Raw genomic sequence first — 21,472 nt, forward strand, 5'->3', positions numbered from 1 at the left:
ATCGATAGATTTTCACAAGGTATAATAATTAAATAGTATTTTCTTCGGTTTTAGCGAGTCATATTTCTTAATTAAAACGAAGTTTCGAATACAGTACAGCAAAGTTTTCGTAGTCACGGACGATTCTCAAACACGCTAAAAGTATGAATAAGTTTTAATTAAACTAAATGGTTTAAAACATTTAACACATTTATTCTAATTATATTTACACTGGAAACATTTGTAAAAAAAGATTACGACTTCGTTTTAAACAAGGATCTGAGTTTCCCGACTCTATATAACTGACTTTTAGTTTTGTGCGTTTGTCTGATTCTTTGTCAATTTTAGTATTCGAGTATTGTCAATAGAAAAACTCTGTTTTAGTAAAAATTTCGTGTTTAAATGTTAGAGTTAGTTAACATCTCTAGTTTTTTTTTTTTTTTTTTTTTTTTTATTGCCTTTGTAGGCAGACGGGCATACGGCCCACCTGATGGTGAGTGGTTACCGTCGCCCATGGACTTCAGCAATGCCAGGGGCAGAGCCAAGCCGCTGCCTACCGCTTAATACTCTCCACAAGCCTCGTTTGAAGAAGGACATGTCATAGCGCTCGGGAAACACCGAGGAGGGGAGCTCATTCCATAGCCGGATGGTACGTGGCAAAAAAGATCTCTGGAAACGCACTGTGGATGACCGCAGTGGCTCCAGGTAGTATGGATGAACTCTACTCCGGTGGCGGGCGGTGCGATGGTAAAAACGAGATGTTGGTATCATCTCGAACAATTCCTCAGAGCACTCCCCATGGAACATACGGTATAAAATACAGAGGGAACCGAAGTCCCTCCGCAGACCCAGAGGCTCCAAACGATCCGAGAGAATGGGATTATCGACAATCCGAACGGCCCTCCTCTGTATGGAGTCAAATGGAAGAAGCTGGTATTTGGGAGCCCCGGCCCAGAGATGGGAGCAGTACTCCATGCGAGGCCGGACTTGTGCTTTATAAAGCAAAAGTCTTTGTCCAGGCGTGAAGCACCGCTTCGCTCTGTTGAGGACTCCCAGCATTTTGGACGCCAACTTGGCTTTGCCTTCCAAATGACTCCGAAACTGGACATCGCTCGAAACGTCGACCCCAAGTATCCCGATACTCTCGGAAGGTTGCAGGGATACTCCTTGGAATTGCGGCGCCATGACAAAGGGGTCCTTCTTCGCAGTGAACGCGCAAACTTGTGTCTTTATCGGGTTGAATTGAACCAAGTTCAATTCACCCCATTCGGAGACTCGCCCCAGAGAGTTCTCCACTTCAGACACAAGTTTTGATCGTCTCTCTTGCACCACGCTCCGAGAGAGACTCTGATGGCCGATATATCGCGCATCCCCCGTGCTATCATCTGCATAGCAATGCATGCCATCAATAGACAGCATGTCATTGATATACAGGATGAAAAGCGTGGGGGAGAGCACCGAACCTTGTGGAACGCCAGCGTTAATGGTCATGGTATCAGAACAGTCACCGTCTACAACGACCGTGATGCTCCGCCCATCCAAAAAGCTAGCGATCCACTTGCAGAGACCCTCGGAGATTCCGTAAGATGGTAACTTCGATAGAAGTGCCCTATGCCAGACCCTGTCGAAGGCCTTCGCGATATCAAGGCTCACAGCAAGAGCCTCGCCCTTGCTCTCCAAGGCTTCAGCCCACCTGTGAGTAAGGTATACAAGAAGATCGCCAGCTGAGCGACCGTGACGGAAACCGTACTGTCGGTCACTGATCAGCTGGCGATCCTCAAGATACTTCAGGAGTTGTGTGTTTATAATTCGCTCCATCACCTTGGAAAGCAAGGAAGTTATCGCGATAGGCCTGTAGCTCGATGGGTCCGACCGGTCACCCTTCTTGGGGATAGGGTGGACGTGGGCGGTCTTCCATGAAGACGGAACCCTGTTAGTGCAATAAGAGAGGCGATACAAACGCGTTAGCGCAGGTGTCAGCTCAGGGGCGCACGTTTTCAAAACCACTGCGGGGATGCCGTCCGGCCCACTCGACTTATGGACGTCCAGGAGTCGGAGCTCCCGCCTGACTGCACACTGTGTGAAGCAGATATCCGGCAGGGAGCTATCACACCGGGGGATGTTCGGTGGTGTGGCACCCCCGTCGTCCACAGTCGAGTTCGAGGCGAAGAGTTTGACCAGAAGGTCAGCCTTCTCTTTCGCGCTGTGGGCCAGACTGTCATCGGACTTGCGCAGTGGTGGGAGACTAGACCTGCAAAAGTTTCCTTCTGCAGCTTTGGCGAGCGACCAAAAAGCACGGCTCCCGGAGGGATAGCTCTTCAATCGCTCGCCAACTCTAGCAACGTGCTCCGACTTCGCCTTGGCAATTACCTTCTTGTAGGACCTGGAAGCGGCGTTATATTTCCGCCTTTCCCCTGAGATGTTAGGATCCCGACGTCTCCTGGCATTATCCCATGCCACGTATGCGGACCGCTTGAGGCGTGCAGCATCCCTGCTGGCATTGTTATACCAGGGTCTGCTGCGACCCCCAACGGGCACTTCAGAGGAGGGAATAAACAATTCCATCCCCTGGAGCACCGCGTCTTTAAGACGGTCCGCACAGACGTCAGGATCAGCAGAGGAAAAGCAGAACCGCCCCCATGGGTAGGATGCGTAAAATTCACGCAATCCATCCCAATCTGCTGACATATACCGCCAAACTCTTCGATACCCGGTCGTCGTTCGACGATCAGGACGAGAGAGTGGTACGGCAGCACGAATAAGGCAGTGATCAGACGATCCAAGCGGAGCGTCGACCACCACACTGTATCCGGCCGGATCTGTGGTCAGCAGAAGGTCCAACAAAGAAGGCTCGTGCCCCTCGATATCTGGGACACGGGTGGGCTGTGTCACCAGCTGGGAGAAGCCGTAGGCCAAGGCGAAATCGTAGGCAGTCCGACCCGGGAGGTCAGTGGTTCTGGACCCCAACCACTCTTGGTGGTGAGCGTTAAAGTCTCCAAGAACCACCACCTCCGCAGATGGGTACTGCTCAAGCACGCGGTTAGTCCCCTCTTGCACATGCTCAAACAGAGCTGAACCTGCATCACTGCTGTGGGACCTGTACAGGCACGCGTAGATTCGGCTACGGCCCCCGTGATCTACGCGCAGCCACAAGAGGGAGACGATCTAGCCACGATGGCGAGAATCGGAGATAACATTAAAAGCACTAACGTCTTCGTTGCGTCACGCGCAGATACCACACAAGGTGACCTCTCTTTTCAAATGCATCCCAAGTTTATTGCGGGTGGAACAGTGGGTCACGTGTATTAATATAGTAAATAAATAAATCGTTGGAGAACCTTGTACTCTTCTACATAACGACCGACCGTTATAATAATGTATTATATATTAACGTTTATATTGCATTAGCAGAATCTATTAAGATAAATCATCGTACAGAATGTGCTGCATGCTCCTAAATCGACGATATATTTTTATAAAAAATTGACCGCGTTCAATGATAAAGTTTGTTTGATCAACGCAAACCATATCTACATTTCCGTGGCTATTAATAGTCACAGCGCAAACAAACCGTTTTTGAGAATGTCGTACACAACCGAATGTCCTGTTTTGTTATTTCAGTGCAATCACAGTAATAACTCAAGACGTTTTAGTATATTATGTTAGAGGAAAATGCGTATTAATTTATAACAGTTCAACTAGAACAGACAATTTTATTTAATTATATTAAAGTTTTTGATTAACGGCGACAGATAAATGAGCCCGATGACCTTATATAAAAATAAGAAGGGTCTAATGTCAGCCTAGATCCTGAATCCAGCTGTATAGCTTGAGCTCGGAAGACGCACGGTAGTCTCAATGACATCGGAATAATTTTTTCTGTCTTTCAAAGCGGAACGTGTGATTTCTTCAAGACCGAAATAGCATGAACTCACAATACACCATAAAATCTACTGTTTTAACCCAATACTGCTTTACCACTAGCAACCGTGCAGAATGTCTTGGGAAGATATTGTCCTATTTCGCAATATTATTCCATAATATTGCGTTGGATATTAGGTTTTACTAGGTTAGGTAACTTTAATAGTAAATATATATGTAGGTAATGATTCCAGAATGAAGTCACGTGACAGTTGTAAAATGAGTAACGGTGTCGAATACATCGTATTTGCAAAATAAAAAAAAAAGTTTTAAAACGTGTATAATAAAAATAAAAAACAAACACGTGTATTTTGATAAATCAGCGAATCTATAATATTATGTATCATTCAATTTATGGAATGTTCATGTTTCATTAGAATGAAAACTAACAACGTAATTTTGTTTACTTATGTGACACAAATTGTTTTAAAAATAGATTCCTTATCGTGTATTTTGAGTAGACTCGTCTAAAATGTTCAATGTTTAAAAATAAATTTATTCGCTTCCACACGTACATATTATGAGAGTAAAATAAATGATTTGGTTGTGTATGTAATATGTTTTTTTTTTTTTTTTAGTAATTATTAACTATTTATACATATACTTCTCCCAAGTAGTTCCATTTACTTTGTCAAATGTAGTTCTTGATTTGTATAAATGTTTTGTTCGTAATAGATGGTCAACTCAGTGTGTGTTGACTGGTTAGCGAAGCCCATAAACATGTACGTTGCTATCCACCTTGATGGTCCGTCAACGTTATGACCTACTTTTAATCTCAAAGTGGAAGAAGCGAAGAAGTATTGTTAAAATTTTTCATATAATACCGCTAACTAATGGAAAAAAAGATGCATTTTTTTAATACAAATACATATTTATAAAAAAGCTTAATGAGATTTTGCCAACATTGCATTACCTACTTAATTTTGAAGGGCTTCTTTTAAAACTGTAATAATACTGTGCATAGCTGAACAATGGAGTCGACCTGCTGCCGGATGTGGAGATTCAGTTGCAGTGGAATGACACGAAATATGACATGGTGACTTCCACCAGGCTCATCACAGAAATGAGTTGTGCAGGTGTAGCAGCCTTTTTCGGACCCGAAGGTCGCTGTGAAACCGAAGCCATAGTTGCGCAATCCAGAAACCTGCCTATGATCTCTTACGTGAGTTATTTTTAATATAAAATACTTTTCATTGAAACAATGTTACGGATCAACTTAAAATTCTTCAATAAATTCTATATTTCAGAAATGCTCAGACTATCAAGTATCTAGGTTACCAAACTTTGCCCGATTAGAGCCTCCCGGCGTTCAGGTGGGTCTTTTATTTCTATTAAATCAACGCAACAACGCAGTGTGTTGTGAGTCAGTAATGTATGTATCATCAGTGGTTGTAAAGGCAAACAGATGCGGTATGACCTGTTTTCGCGACTGTTTTTAGGCGACAAAATCGTTGATATCGTTGCTACGTTACTATAGATGGAACAAATTCTCTATATTGTATGAAGAATCTTGGATGACGGTCGCCCTGACGTTGGAGAACTATGCCAAGGACTTTAACATGACTGTAAACCATCAGAGGCCCGTCATCAATCATTTTAAATGTTGCGAAGAGAAAATGGCTTGCTGTGCACCCGGTTTCTGGTATCAGTTCATTCATGATACAAAAAACAAAACAAGAAGTAAGTTCTTTGTAACCTAAAATTGTTTCACAACCCTAATATGTATTTAAAAGCAAACATAATAAGTGCAATAGCGCATCTTCGTACAGCCTAGAGGGATCTAAAACAATTTTATTGTAATTTTTTGCATTACGCGATTAATAATACGAATGATTCGTTTTATTTAAATACTAGCGATACCCGTCCGCTTCGCTGGGCATTAAAATTAACATTATTATTTCTCACCACCACAAAAATTCTCATCATTAACGCCCCAGCAACTGGTGTAGGGAGTCCAACACTCATAGTAGCCTATCCATTAAGTACATGTATTTTCTACATGGATACCAAGTTTCAAGTCAATCGGATGTATGGTTCAGTAGTTATAACGGAACATTCGTAAAAACCACTGTAGATTTATATATTAGTATAATAGATGTCACGTAAGTGTTTAACATTTTCAAAGTACTAGAATCAATAATAAAAATATTACTGTTAAATGTATTTTTTCCGGAATGAAATATCCAAACATGTCTTTAACTTTTATGACATAAACCTCGAGTCAAGAACGTCCTTCTACTTTTCATTTGAGTAGTTTAAAAAGAATTAATTGTTATGTACTCTCGGCGTGAGCGACAAACAATTGTTTTTTCCTTGTGAATACTCCGTACATCTTGTCGCATTGAAATTTGCAGAAACTTTGTTTACTACTTATAACTTTATCGAATGAATTGTAAATTATAAAGTCTCTAAAAGAAAGGACAGATTGCGTTCTATATTATTTTTCGTTACCTTTTAGTAACCCAACTGGCTTTATATATGTATGTTTTCATATAAGAGGTTGTTAGTTTCCTCTTAAGCCGTCGTCGAATCTCGATCTGAAATAAGTTTCGAAGACGCCTACTAACTTTAATGTGAAGCTGTAAATCACATAATTATCATATTTGACGGCGTATCTAGTAGGATTTATCTGAGGCGGCATGTGTTCATTTTGAAGAATTTCTTGACTTAATCTTGAATATGAGTAAAAGTAATTTTCATGATTGGCCTCCGACAAGTGGGCCGACGACCTATTGAGGTTCGCGGGGTTTCGCTGGATGCAGGCGGCGGAGGACCGATCTTTGCGGCCTAGCTTGGGGGAGACCTATGTCCAGCAGTGGAATAGAATAGAATAGAATAAAAAAAGTAATTTCGGAACTATATTCTCTGCGTTCATAGATATGATTGTTAAATCTATGTAGCGAAATCAGATAACAAAAGGTAACATAAAAAAACGGGTACTTCATTTCTGATTAAATCAATCCCCTAATTGTGTCAGTAATACATGTTTATCTGGGAATCAACAAGAGAGGAGATTAAAAAAATATATGCCATAGACACGAAAAAAAAACCCGACTAACGGTTATACTGCATAGTGGATTTTTTTCTACATAACCGTTCTACTTATTTCAGTTTACGTTTTCCTTGGGTCGACTTCTGGACTAATAGAGATGATGACCGCCATGGAGTCGCTGCAGCTATTCGCGAAGGGCGAGTACATGGTTATATTCGTGGACATGATGACGTACTCTCTTAAAGACTCTGTCAAGTATTTGTTGAGTGAGTATACTACGATTGCTTGTCATGATAGAATCCATGGTCATATGGTGTTAGTGACATGAACGCGTGCGGTCATCCAAATTTTTTTTTAGTTATAACTTATAGAGATAATATACTTTATTGCACAATACATAAAGCACACATAGTTGCTAACTTACGCATTTAAAAAAAATGTGTAGTAAAATTTTTTGCTGTTTTTTTTCTATTTTTGTGTAGCCGCCGCCCGGCGCTTTGTTGGGTGAGGCTGATAGGACAAGTAATTTTATACTTACGAGTGTTCGCCCAGTGATCAGATTTCGACCATAATCACTGGACACCGTACAAGTACGATTCATTTTACGTATTAACCTAAAAGTACTCTTTTGTTATCGACATGTTAAAAAACCGAAAGTGAAAATCTCATTAATTTTCTTAGTAAAACCGAAAAAGACGAATCGAGAGAAAAAAGTGTTTCATAATTTTTTTTCTTTTTGTCTATTTATATGTACGGATAGGTAATTTTCTTTTCTGAATTTCTCTTTTCAGAAACCGAAGATCGTGTATCGTCGACATTAATATGTCCGAATACGCCCGAATTTAAAAAGAGAGCTCAGTCGTTACTGGTGATAGTTTCATCGGAACCATCCCCGGAATATCAAGAGTTTACGGCTAAAGTCAGGAAATACAATTCTCTAGAACCATTCAATTTTCCCGATGTCTTTGGTAGCAAGTACAATAAGGTACGTCCATTTCATTATTACGTATCATGGTTTGAATTGCTGTATTTAATTTATAATGATAAACAAGACGAAATATGATCGCTTGGAATTATCAACTAGCAGCTACGTAATTACTATTTTAAAACACCATATTTTTTTTAGTTTGATTGATAGACGCTATGCTATTAAAATGTTCTTTAAAGTATTTGATTTTTACTAGCCTCTTTTTAGTATTAATTCGTGTCTAGTTTTTTGTCTTTCTTGTAAAATATTTATTGGTCACTTGAGTATCGAGACAAATTATTTAGAGATAGCAGGTTCTGCCTCAATGCCTCAATCTCGCTTACATCATTTTCAAGATAAGCTTGCATTAATACAAGTTCCGAACAACAACATTAGGACCGTCGGTCTACCGAGCAATATCACCCGCTCGGTGGAAGATCTTTACTTTGTAGCATGCCTACTGGTGGTAGGATCTCTTGTGAGTCCGCGCGGGTAGGTACCACCACCCTGCCTATTTCTGCCGTGAAGCAGTAATGCGTTTCGGTTTGAAGGGTAGGGCAGCCGTTGTAACTAACTATACTTGAGACCTTAGAACTTATATCTCAAGGTGGGTGGCGCATTTACGTTGTGGATGTCTATAGGCTCCAGTAACCACTTAACACCAGGTGGGCTGTGAGCTCGTCCACCCATCTAAGCAATAAAATAAAATAAAATAAAATAAAAACCTACAAACTAGTTTGTACAAAGGTATTAGGTATACTAAAAACTTGTATATATGCAAACTTATCTTGAAAATGTCGTAAGCCAGAGATTCAGGCATCTGTCAAATATCTTGTGTTCTGTGATGGGTACGGCCACAGACTTGAGCACTTCAAAAGTGCGGCATATTCTGCGGCTTCGTGTTCAGTGGTCTCTCCCTTCTTAGATGAGCAACTGATAAGATCCATTTGCGGCGTAGCCATGTTTCTATTGAATCTAGCGTAATAGATGTGTGTTACTTGTACTCGGCAGCGGGCTGCTTTCACTATAGACCATTGACTTGTATATATCGAGCTATGTGACGGAACCTATCAACGTAATTTTCATTAACGTCGGATCCACTTGGAAATCTTCAGACGTATCAACGACCGATGGAAATACACAATAGTTTAACTTATCCTAGCTTAATGTCCTGACCAGAACCATCACCGAGATAATAAAAAGTTCATTCTAATATTTCGTCGAAGTCGTCGTGGCCTAAAGGATAAGACGTCCGGTGCATTCGTGTTGAAGCGATGCACCGGTGTTCGAATCCCGCAGGCGGGTACCAATTTTTCTAATGAAATATGTACTCAACAAATGTTCACGATTGACTTCCACGGTGAAGGAATAACATCGTGTAATAAAAATCAAACCCGCAAAATTATAATTTGCGTAATTACTGGTGGTAGGACCTCTTGTGAGTCCGCGCGGATAGGTACCACCGCCCTGCTTATTTCTGCCGTGAAGCAGTAATGCGTTTCGGTTTGAAGGGTGGGGTAGCCGTTGTAACTATACTGAGACTTTAGAACTTGTATCTCAAGGTGGGTGGCGCGTCTACGTTGTAGATGTCTATGGGCTCCAGTAACCACTTAACATCAGGTGGGCTGTGAGCTCGTCCACCCATCTAAGCAATAAAAAAAAAAAAAAAAATAGTTCGGGTTGTTTATTGAAGCGCGTTTAGTTATTGCTTTTTAAACTATACTTTTCTAGGTGGAATTTTTACTTCGTGTTCAAGGCAACAACAGCAAATTATTTTCAAGCAAAGGATTAATACGTATGCGAATTTAATTGTTTCAGTTTGTATCCATTTACGCTGCGTACTTGTATGATTCGGTGAAGCTGTATGCTAAAGCTCTAGATGAAATAATCAAGGAGGAAACTCAAAAGGAGCCCTTGACGCAGGCCAAGCTAACGAATATTGTCACTAACGGAACAGCCATTGTGGCGAAGATGATTAAAAGTTCGCCATACAAAAGTAAGTCAAATTGTATTACATACCAAGACGATGTCGAGGGATGAAAGGCTATTTGGCTTAAGCGACATTTCACTTAATACGCGACATTTCTATTTGTAATTAAAGGTGCCTTTTATTTGGTGTTAGACTTAACAATTCGATGTTTTTAATTGAACTGGAAAGTATACCCTATTTCCTTGATGGACCAGTTCTTTTTTTTTCTAATCTACGCTGATAGCCTTGAGAAGTTAGCGTAACCTAACAAGTCAATGGACTAGAGTAAACACTTTACTCATGATCTGTGTGTATACTGTAGTACAATTTTATTTCTTAGGTGGGTGGCGCATTTACGTTGTAGATTTCTATGGGCTCTAGTAACCATTTAATACGAGGTGGGCTGTGGGCTCGTCCACCCATCTAAGAAATAAAACAAAAATGTTCCTATATACATCTTTAGAATATTTTTAATATTTATATGACTCTTCTAAAATTACGAAAATTGCCAATTTTTTCGTCGTTTTTACTTGTAAAAAAAATCACATTATTGATCACAATCATGATTTAAGTAAAAGCAATAATTTAAAACTTGTCTTTTTTTTGTGAATACTTTCAGGTAAATAATGTTATAATCGGTTCATGTTATACAGTTATAGGGTTATACGGAATGTCGATTTTTACGTTTCATATTATATAGAGTTGGAACTGCAGCTCAAGACTTATCGTGGGTACACCCTACCACTTTGTGGGCTGGCGACCTGTTGAAGGGCGCGGGAATCCGCTGGATGCAGGCCGCGTAGGACCGGCCGTTGTGGCGAGGCTTGGAGAGGCCTATATCCAGCATTAAATGAAAGACAGATAGATAAAAAAGCTGCAGCTGTCTCTTTCTTTTTTGACGCATTAGGTCTCAGACAGGGAAAAAAAATAGATTTTTGAAGTGAAAACTTTTTGAGCATAGTTGTGATTCGAAAGTCGATGAAACGAAAAAGCGACAGTAAAAAGAGACAGACATATGTTCATAAGATTTAAGGTGGGAGGAAATGAGATAGGAAGCATTATATAGTGTTTCTTATGTTAGTGGAGATATCACTATGATCATTACTAAAACCTACAATTATCCTCTTCCCAAAATTTTACCTTCGTCTCCATTATCTTGAAGCCAACATTTTTTAGGGTTTCACTTCTACCACATGTGAATTGCACACATGTTTTTTTTTTGTTTCTCGCTACCAAAGTTTTCTTTTAAGCTATGACCGAAATAATATAATTGTAAATTCTCTCTATACAGGTGTGTCCGGTATGACGATACGTTTAGATGATCGTGCCGATTCCGAGGGAAACTTCTCCGTGCTCGCTTTCAAGCCGATAAAATTCAACGAGATTGATATAAACTGCAGTTACAGTATGATACCGGTTGCTCATTTCCAGCAAAACAGTAAAGAGTTTCCTGTGAGTAATATAATACTTTTTTACCAAAGAGAAAAATAATAGTTTTATGATCAAACGAATTATTATAAACTGTTAATATACTACAATAGATTAGAAATATGGGTATATAAATAGTTGGGTCACGGACGCTAAGTAATCCGAGAGACTTGATTGCTTCAGGGTTTTTTTTTCTATTATAAATTATTCCTTTACAAGGGATTCTCTTCACGTACTGCCGTGTAAACGCTTGGTATTACTCGAGCATTTTTAGACGCTGGTAATGCTTCATTTTATTAGATTCAAGCGGAGAATTTTGACTAAATAATTCAAGAGTACTACACAGAAGCTTAGAAGCCTTCATGATGTTTTTAATTAAGGACAACGTAGAAAATCGTTTTAACAGAATCAAAACAAACATATTCGAAATTTAAATTGAAATAAAGAATGTGCTAGAAATTGCGACGCGACTAGATGTTTGGCAGCAGGGGGACTATTATTGTTTCTTTCGTAAATTGTCAAGTATGATGTACGCTCTAACTGAAACTAATCTACGTACGTACACTGCTTAAACAAAACTGGACTTTTTGGCGGGAACGCGAGGAGTGAAGTTTGTGATTTGTTTTATTTTGTCTATTTAATGTTTCTTCAGGTTTAAATGTGTAATAAGAGTGGTTTATAAACTGTTTATTATCTGTGAAAGTGCACAAATGTGGGAAAATGAAACAAAGCCGCCGAACGTAACTTCTCGGGATCCTACAAAAAGTCCGCTGAAAAAATCTTAGTAAATGGTCACCATTTTACTGAGATTATATTTCATCTCATCTCATTTCATTTAATTTCATCCCAGTTGATTAATGTCTCAAATTAATCATCTTCATTTCATTTCACTTTATATCATTTTTCATAAAAATAAGAATATAAATTAAAATAAGACATGACTTAAAGGTCTTAGTTACCAGGTCATAAAATCCCTTAAAAAAAACCGGTTTCTTTCATATACCTAGTCAATACCCAATAAAATTATTCTTTTTAAGCCATTATTGACTCTGCTGTCGCCTTAAATGAGAATTAAATATTTGGACGTGGATTTGTTTTTCTCAGGACTACAAACTAAATTCTCGTATACCGATCGATTGGCCTGACAGCGTGAAACCGGAGGACGAACCGTCTTGCGGTTTCAACAACGAGAAATGTCCAAGGGACGACTCGCAGATAACGTCCCTCGTTGTGGCGGGAACGTTAGCGGTGACTTTGTTTTGTACGTTGGTCGTCACGATCAGCATATACCGAAAATGGAAGATCGAACAAGAAATAGAAGGTTTGCTTTGGAAAATAGACGCACAGGAAGTTACCGGATATTCCGACAACGGCCTCGTGTGCTCGCCCAGTAAGGTACATATGTTTTTTGTATTTTATATCATGCAATCAGTAATGCCAACTACGACACTGAGTGTGTCCAGTTGTTAGAAACATGTCATTGACACTGTCGATTTTTATGAGTGACGGTAACCATTATCTGTGAGTTGTGGGTGTATTCTCGTATGCAAAGCAAAATTAACTAGTTACGCATGTTTTTATTTTTTATTTTTATTTTTTATTGCCTAGGTGTGTGGACGAGCTCACAGCCCACCTGGTGTTAAGTGGTTACTGGAACCCATAGACATCTACAATGTAAATGCGCCACACACCTTGAGATATTAGTTCAAGTGTATAATCTATGTATTAGTTCTTAGGTCTCAGTATAGTTACAACGGCTGCCCCACCCTTCAAACCGAAACGCATTACTGCTTCACGGCAGAAATAGGCGGGGCGGTGGTACCTACCCGTGCGGACTCGCAAGTGGTCCTACCACCAGTAAAAAATGTTTCACTTGTTTCAATGTTTTCTATTTCTAACAATTAGATTGATTTAAATTAATTTCCTTACAGTTGAGCCTAGCGAGCGGTATATCATACGAAATGTGCCCACAAATATTCACCACGACGGCGCAATACAGAGGGAATTTAGTCAGAATAAAAAAATTGAAGTTTTCTAAAAAGAAGGTAATATTTTATCATAAAAAAAAGTATAATCTCAAGCACTACCATTAAATATATTATCCATATGTCATGTAGTATCGGTATCGTAAATCTGTGACCATACATCGCGAACTAACAGTATTGCCAATAGAGAATATTTGAAGGCTTAAAAATTTCACGTCTCAGTCTCAATTTGATCTTGCTTCAACGAAAATGAACAGCGAGCAACTGGCCTTTAAAATCATTTAGAATTGCATGTGTATTCGAAACATTCTGAATAACGAACTCGAGATTGAAATGTTTATGTAGTTTTAATTAGTATATATGAGTCGTCTATTATCAAAGGCGGCAATCTGTACATTTGGACAAAAAAATTTTATTGATATGTCAATACAGATTTATTTGAATATAATCGTCTCCTTCAAAGAATACGGTTCAAAACCTGCATTAAATAAAGGTTAATAGTTAACCTGTTATTTATCTAAGATGTCGTTCCGAAGAGTTTTGTGACTGCCAATGGAATACAAAGTCAATAATTCGTTTTTCTGATTTACCAATCATTGTCCAAAAGTCAGATTGCCGCCTTTGATAATAGTCGACTCATATATAGGAGTGAAATGCTATTTAGTTTCAGCAACATTTTTGCAACTTCACAGGAGAGCCATTTAATGTTTAAAATATCATAACAAAAAACTTCTTCAGCTATTATTATTAATATTTCAATGGAGTAAAATTAATTGAAGTTCAATTCAAAACATCGAACTGCTGATGCCACTGATAATACCAAATAATACGAACCTTTAATTACAAAGATAAATGTCGCGTATCAAGTGAAATGTCACCCCGTCGATATATAATCTGTTCAGGATATATCTCGGGACATAATGAAAGAGATGCGGCTGCTGCGCGAGCTGCGTCACGACAATCTCAACTCGTTCATCGGCGCCGTCGTGGAGCCGATGCGCGTGCTCATCCTCACCGACTACTGTGCCAAGGGGAGCTTGTATGTGAGTACTCGCCCCTCAGGCTACCGGGGAATAGATACGGAATAATAATAATAATAATAATAATCAGAAGTACTTAGTGCGAGCTTTTTAACGCTCGCGATAGCGTAAAATTTTGCTCATATTTGTATGGAATGGGATCGTTTGCCTACGTTTGCCGCTAGGGGCGCTGTTCCAACTGCATACAAAATTGGATTAACTTTTACGCTATCGAGAACGTTAAAAAACTCGCACTAAGCACACTGAGTACTTCATGTGACTTCGTTATAAGCGTTCGAACAAATTTATCGAAATTCAACCTAAAGCAGTTACAGCTAAGATTTAAAAATAAATAACTCGACTGTATATTTTGTTTTATCATAAACGCTAACGCTTGTCTATAGGATACTATATAAAAAATGACTTTTTTAAGAGTCCCAAAATAGTACTTGACTGTTTGTCGTTGTTTTGTTGTTTAATGTAGATGCCCAAAAATCAGTTGGTAATCTCTAATAACCTTAAAAATTGCCTATAGATATGGGTGTTCATAAATAAATCTATGAATTCTCTCTCTCTCTCTCTTCCCAGCTATTTATCCCACATGGTGGTGGGGTCAGCTTTCCTGACTTTACTCCTCCACTTCGCTCTGTCTTCGACATCCTCGTCAGCAACATTGCATTCTCTTTTGTCCTTCAGCACTACGTCCCTCCACCTTGTCTTGGGTCTGCCTCTAGGTCTGCGACCGGGGAGGTCGAGCAGTGGCGCCAAATTTCAGACGTAATAAATAAATCTATGAATTCTCAAAACCAACTAGTCTTAGCTAGGTAAACATTGAGATGTTAGGTATATATGTATATTAACTTTATTGGTAATTAAACAAGAATGTTTTTTGTTTAACGTAACCTTTAAATACTATTCTAAACAATTTCCAGGATATAATAGAAAACGAAGATATCAAATTGGATCAAATGTTCATATCTTCGCTTATTCACGATCTCATTAAGGTATGATTGAATTTTTCGATGAGTTAAATACTACTGTACCAATCAATACTCCTTCAAAGCTGAGATTTTTGAAAGCGTTCACCTGTCTATTTTATTTTCAGGGTATGATCTTCATTCATTCATCGCCTTTAATATTTCACGGAAATCTCAAATCCTCGAATTGTGTAGTTACATCAAGATGGATGTTACAAGTAAGTTCAGCTTGGAGATAATAAACAATATTATGTCAAATGTCAAATACGAATCCATAGATTTCAACTATGTAATTTATTTTATTAATGCACGTCACGTGTAACGCGTTGATCGAGTGTTCGTTGAATGTGTTTGTGGTTTATTGTGTAAAATAAATATTTTAATTGATTCTTTCAGGTAGCTGATTTTGGTCTCCACGAGTTGAGATATTGGGCTGAAAACGAGTTTATTGGAGAACATCAATATTATAGAGGTTCATGCTTATTATAATAAATGATCGGATGCTAGGATTGAAGGGCACAGGATATATTCAAAAACGTTATTGTTTCTCACCACTATTAAAAATAGCCAAAAACTGAAAAGTTAATTTTGCATATAGTCTCACAAATAAAAAAATGCTGCTTATAAAGTAAATAGTTAAATAATAATAATACATAGTCTTAAATTCTACGAGTTCTTAAAATTACCATATTAACACACAGTCGTGACGTGTTACAGGTTTGCTTTGGAAATCGCCAGAGTTGTTGAGAGGATTAAACAACCCGAATGGCATCGTGGGCGGAACGCAAAAAGGCGACGTCTATGCGTTTGGGATTATTCTATACGAAGTGATAGCGAGAAAAGGCCCTTTTGGAAATGTCGCAATGGAGCCCAAAGGTGAGCCTTTAAATGAAAACAAAAAGTACAAAATACATTTTGAGATACTGCTTAGCAGTAAGTTATATTTCGTTCTTTTAAAAATATATATACCGTGGACTAACATTTCAGATATAATAGACCGCTTGAAGCGGCCGAAGTTGGACGGCGAAGAGTTGTTTCGCCCGGACACGAGCAGCATCGACGGCGGCATCGACGACTACATTGTGTCGTGCATGAAGGACTGCTGGGCAGAAGATCCCAACACGAGACCTGACTTTCCTACGATTAGAACCAGACTAAAGAAGATGAAATCAGGACAGTAAGGGAAACTACTTAGATTCCTTTTTATTGCTTAGACAGGTGGATGAGGTCACGGCCCACCTGGTGTTAAGTGGTTACCGGATTCTATAGACAACTACAACGTAAATGCCGCCATCTACCTTGAGATATGAGTTCTAAGGTCTCAGTATAGTTATAACGGCTGCCCCACCCTTCAAACCGAAACGCATTACTGCTTCACGGCAGAAATAGACAGGGTGGTGGTACTTACCCGTGCGGACTTATAAGACGTCCTTCTACCAGTAAGTAAATATGCAGTCGAGACAGCGCCCCTACCGGCAAACGTAGGCAAACGTCCCAACTCCCTACAAATCTTGAGTTCACCCTTACGGTTTCGAGAACGTTAAAAAACTCGCACTAAACACACTAGGTTGCCCATAAAATGCAACAAGTTTTTGTTCTGTTCCTGGTATCGCATTTAACACGCTTTCGTACCCTCAAATATTTATTTAAAGCAGTGTTGGCACAATAATAAAAATTGCATACACTTACATGCATTACATTTTCTCTTTCTTGCTTTGTGATTTTCATTTTGTATATAAAAGAAGATTTAAAAAAAATCGTTGATAGCTACAATGCAACAAAGAAATTAAATGCTCAAAGTAGAAAATGGTGTCTAATTGTATTTATTATTTTTTAAAATAAAATAAAAACTAATTTATTAATAATTGCAGATCAAAAAATATAATGGATCAAATGATGGACATCATGGAGAAATACGCTAATAATTTAGAAGAACTAGTCAATGAAAGAACGAGGCTATTGTACGAGGAGAAACAGAAAACCGAAGACTTATTACACAGAATGCTGCCAAAGTAAGCACAGATTATCTTGACTATTGTCTATGACGACTGATACTAATCTTTAAGTTTTTTTTTCTTCTAAAATTTATAACTGCCGACACAAGGGTCAAAACGAAAAAAATTAAAATATGAAATGTATCTAAAATACAGAACAATTCTGATTCCCCAGATAAATTTATTAGAAAAATCGTGAAAGAGATATTTGTGCCTTGTTGTTGCATGTACATGTTATTAATACTTTTTTTTTTGGTAATCAAACTCCATTTCAAACTATTGAGAGGTGTGTATATGTATAAGTATGTACTAATGTAAGGTTTGTAGCTCATATGTATGAGGTGAGCACAGAACAGGAGAAGACGCAATTACAACAAGCTGTAACACGTGCCTGGTTGCAATCGGTTTGCGTACTGGTTTACATTTTGTCCAAGTCTGCTATAACGCTTTAGATTATTGTTATATCAAACGCAATTTTATTCGCTTTTATTACATCATTCAGGGGGTAAGTAAATTTATAATAATATCTTACGCACTGCAATTCAATCAGTTCACTCGCATTCATCTCTTGGTGTAGCTGCTAAATGAAGAAGTGTCTTTAAAAGAATCGCGTTCATAAAAAATAATAATCACTCCAAATGATTCTGAAGTTACCTGCATAAATTCGTGTAAAACGCAGGTAGGTAAATACATTTCGTCGAATCACCGACGAGGACTTAATGTAAAACAGTTGTGCATTTTCTCAAAAAAAAAAAAACAAAAAAAAACAACATGTTAATGTATTCACTTTGTTGTACTTGTGTTCTTTTACAGATTTGGGGGTTGAATCCATTATAGAAATATCGTGAAAAATGTCTTGAGGTAATTAACTCCCTATTAGTGATTGTAGATTAATTTGGTTTGCCTCACACGCCGGGCTCACAACGTCGCATTGTCCCAGCACACGAACAACAATGTCGCGGCTGTGGGTCACTGTTTTCATTAACACAAGTAGTAGTAGCTTGCTTTGGGGGTTGCGGTGATTTAGCGGACGCATCGGGACGGTGGAGGCGTAGCTCTATCGGTACAGACTGACACGGCATCATTATGTTCTATTAAATATAAATGATTCAACGATTCGCGGCGCATGTCATTACCGAGTAGTTGCAGTATATTATTTTTATGTAGTAATTTGTTTCGCAACGGTTATGGTATTGTTTGGTAGTGTATTTAAAAAATGTAGACTTTTTTTTTTTTAATTGTTTCCATTGATCAATCGGAACAGGTGTGTTTTGTGACTGTTTGATGATTCAGTTGTTATTAGTCTACAGTCGGGAGTGTTTTGTTGTTCTGAATACAAAAGTAGCATGAGTAGTCGGTACTTTTGTTGCGTTGATCTTGAAGTATTTGAAGCAATCGTCGAAGCAAGGTTAGTTAGGGGTAAATACAGTTGGACGTTGTTGCAGGTCAGTAGCTAGGAGGCTGACGTCCGGGGAGGGGGTTGAACCGGAATCGTTTGACTCGGTGACGATTTACTTCAGCGATATCGTCGGCTTCACGGCCATGTCCGCCGAGAGCACGCCGCTAGAGGTCGTCAACTTTCTCAACGATCTGTATACGGTATTCGACAGGATAATAAGGGGCTACGAAGTGTACAAAGTGGAGACCATAGGTGACGCGTATATGGTGGTAAGTAATTCTCTTTCTTGTAAATAAATCCTCTACTTATTAAGTAACGCATGCGTGGCATATAGGTGTCTGTTATCTATATCTATACTAATATAAAAATCTACAGTGGTTTTTTCGGATGTTCCGTTCTAACCACTGAACCATGCATCCGATTGACTTGGAACTTGGTATCCATGTAGAAAATACATGTACTTAATGGATAGGCTAATATTTGTATGAGTGTTGAACTCCCTACACCAGTTGCGGGGGCGTTAATGACGAGCATCTTTGTGGGGGTGAGAAATAATAATGCTAATTTTAAATGCCCAGCGAAGCGGACGGGTACAGCTAGTTATATACATAAAAATGTCATTCAAACATAGGTCTCTCAGGTTTTAAATTAATTTTCCAGGTATCCGGCCTTCCCATTCGAAATGACGATCGCCACGTTGGTGAGATAGCGTCGATGGCGCTCGAGCTCTTGAACGCCGCTAAAAGTCACAAAATTTCACATCGACCGAAGGAAACTCTCAAACTACGGATTGGAATTCATACGGGTATGAAAATGCACGTGTGTGTTCTACGTGTTGTACTTTAAAAATATATATATTATATTTCACGTACCGGCCATAGCGTAGGTGGAATAGCCCCTTAGGTTACCAGCGAATAAGTACGAGAAAAAAATACACATTAAATTAGGTATTGTAATGTTAGGTAAAATTGTATATACAGGGTGTTAAATTTGTAAGCCGAAAAGCTTGTGGTTTTTTTTATTGCTTATATGGGTGGTAGAGCTCACGGCCCACCTGATTTTGAGTGGTTACCGGAGCCCATAGACATCTACAACGTAATTTCCGCCACCCACCTTGAGATACAACGGCTGCCCCACTCTTCAAGAAATAGGAAGGGTGGTGGTACCTACCCATTTGGACTCACAAGAGGTCCTATCACCAAAAAAAAAATCGTATATATGTTTTTTTTTTACTTTAGAACACAATGTATCGATTATTTGCTAACCTAGTGCTTTGTAGTTCGATTCCTCACAATCTAAACCGAACGGTATAATTTCCTTGCTTTTTTACTTTTTTGGAGGTTAGGCTTTCGCATTCGACACCAAAAAAGCTTCACTCGATATTAGAATTTTTAAATATAATATTTCTGCAATATAATTATACTAATTTCATTTTCAACGAACATTCGTTCCCTCAGCGATAAATAAAATCACTATGGCAGGAAACTGTATTATTCCATGTCTATAGAATTAACCTTATTGGAAACTCATACTTTCGTTCCGTGGTAATCATACATTTATATATAAAACGCATTTTAACTAGTAACCAACCTATGTACAATATGAGAAACTAAAATAGGCGCACGGTCATATTAACAGATTTAGAGATACTTAATAACATAGATTTTTTTAAATAAAAACAAAGTAATTTAAGTAATAATACTCCGTTTATGGTGTACTGTCAGTTTTAAGATTGCTTCCCAGATGTGGAAAAGAATGAGTTAAAATGTTCGCGATAGAGTTTATAGATATTAGAGATGCATGCATAGCATCCATGTCTAATGTCTTCTTCGGTTTTCGCGAGTTGTAGATTTAAGTAAAACAACTCTTACGGCTTAATCTCGCGTTTTTTTTTTGTCATATTGATTCCGACTTTTCGAATACAGTTTTCATGATTACGGACGACTCGTCGTGCGTTGTCGTGTCGTCGTGTAGCCGAAATTTTGGAAATAATAACAATAAAAAACGCGATATTAAAACGTAGGAATAGTTTTAAATTTTGTATATGAACGAATTAAATTTATTTGATTGTTTCCTTGTACGCTTCAGTCGAAAGTGGTATCGAATCAAAAGTAATACGCATGCGCGTCGTACAATTAAAGGAGCTGTGGTGGCGGGCGTGGTCGGCCTCACGATGCCGCGCTACTGCCTGTTCGGGGACACCGTGAACACCGCGTCGCGCATGGAGTCCAACGGGGAACCGCTCCGGATCCACATATCGCCGAGCTGCAAGCAAGCGCTCGACAAGATAGGCGGCTACGTCGTCGAGCCCAGGGGCACGATATCGATCAAAGGAAAAGGACAGGTACTTCGACGAACACGATCTGTTATACGGCACGCGACGAGAATGATTGCGGTGATGTTTTCTTATAGCTCCAAACTTATTGGCTCGTGAGCGCTACCGAAAAAGCGATTCAGAAGAGGCCCGTGGAAGAGGAGGAGCGGCCTCTGTTCCGCCGGCCCAGGAGGAGTCCGCGGCTCACGGACTCGCGACACCCATCAGTCACAGGTCTGTGTACTGATTGGCAATTTAAATAGACATATTTTCATTTGAGGCGGCTACTTTAAATAAACCAATTTCACAGGAGTCATAGGCGGGGCGGTCCGACAGAGAGTATCGAGCCTAGCGCGGAACAGCGTGGAGCCCATCGTCGACAGCTTCAACCGCGGCTCGCGCGCGTCCCTGCCCGCACCCGTCTCGTACTCGCCCGTGCGGAGACGGTCGCGCACGGACTACGGTCAGAGGATCAGGTCAGGCTCAGGCTACAATAACTTTCACCAAGAACCTGCGACCTCATACGAT

General features: G+C 39.3%; 1 protein-coding gene across 13 annotated transcripts in view; it reads left to right on the plus strand.

Moving 5' to 3' along the window:
- LOC101736434 (receptor-type guanylate cyclase Gyc76C) overlaps positions 1-21,472 on the plus strand; it is a 34,643-nt gene that overhangs the window by 12,607 nt on the left and 564 nt on the right. For all 13 annotated transcript variants that reach the window (XM_021347095.3, XM_021347096.3, XM_038013464.2 and 10 more), the window contains 21 exons: positions 4,865-5,062; positions 5,148-5,213; positions 5,340-5,580; positions 7,012-7,158; positions 7,684-7,877; positions 9,678-9,855; positions 11,120-11,280; positions 12,361-12,651; positions 13,188-13,301; positions 14,144-14,284; positions 15,193-15,264; positions 15,366-15,455; positions 15,634-15,709; positions 15,955-16,113; positions 16,225-16,414; positions 17,109-17,249; positions 18,677-18,899; positions 19,291-19,435; positions 20,772-20,974; positions 21,043-21,178; positions 21,255-21,420. In XM_021347095.3, coding sequence (XP_021202770.2) covers positions 4,865-5,062; positions 5,148-5,213; positions 5,340-5,580; positions 7,012-7,158; positions 7,684-7,877; positions 9,678-9,855; positions 11,120-11,280; positions 12,361-12,651; positions 13,188-13,301; positions 14,144-14,284; positions 15,193-15,264; positions 15,366-15,455; positions 15,634-15,709; positions 15,955-16,113; positions 16,225-16,414; positions 17,109-17,249; positions 18,677-18,899; positions 19,291-19,435; positions 20,772-20,974; positions 21,043-21,178; positions 21,255-21,420 — 3,332 coding nt within the window. The remainder of the gene's footprint in view (positions 1-4,864; positions 5,063-5,147; positions 5,214-5,339; positions 5,581-7,011; positions 7,159-7,683; positions 7,878-9,677; positions 9,856-11,119; positions 11,281-12,360; positions 12,652-13,187; positions 13,302-14,143; positions 14,285-15,192; positions 15,265-15,365; positions 15,456-15,633; positions 15,710-15,954; positions 16,114-16,224; positions 16,415-17,108; positions 17,250-18,676; positions 18,900-19,290; positions 19,436-20,771; positions 20,975-21,042; positions 21,179-21,254; positions 21,421-21,472) is intronic.

This window comes from Bombyx mori, chromosome 10, assembly GCF_030269925.1.
Source record: "Bombyx mori chromosome 10, ASM3026992v2".
Lineage (NCBI taxonomy): Eukaryota > Metazoa > Arthropoda > Insecta > Lepidoptera > Bombycidae > Bombyx > Bombyx mori.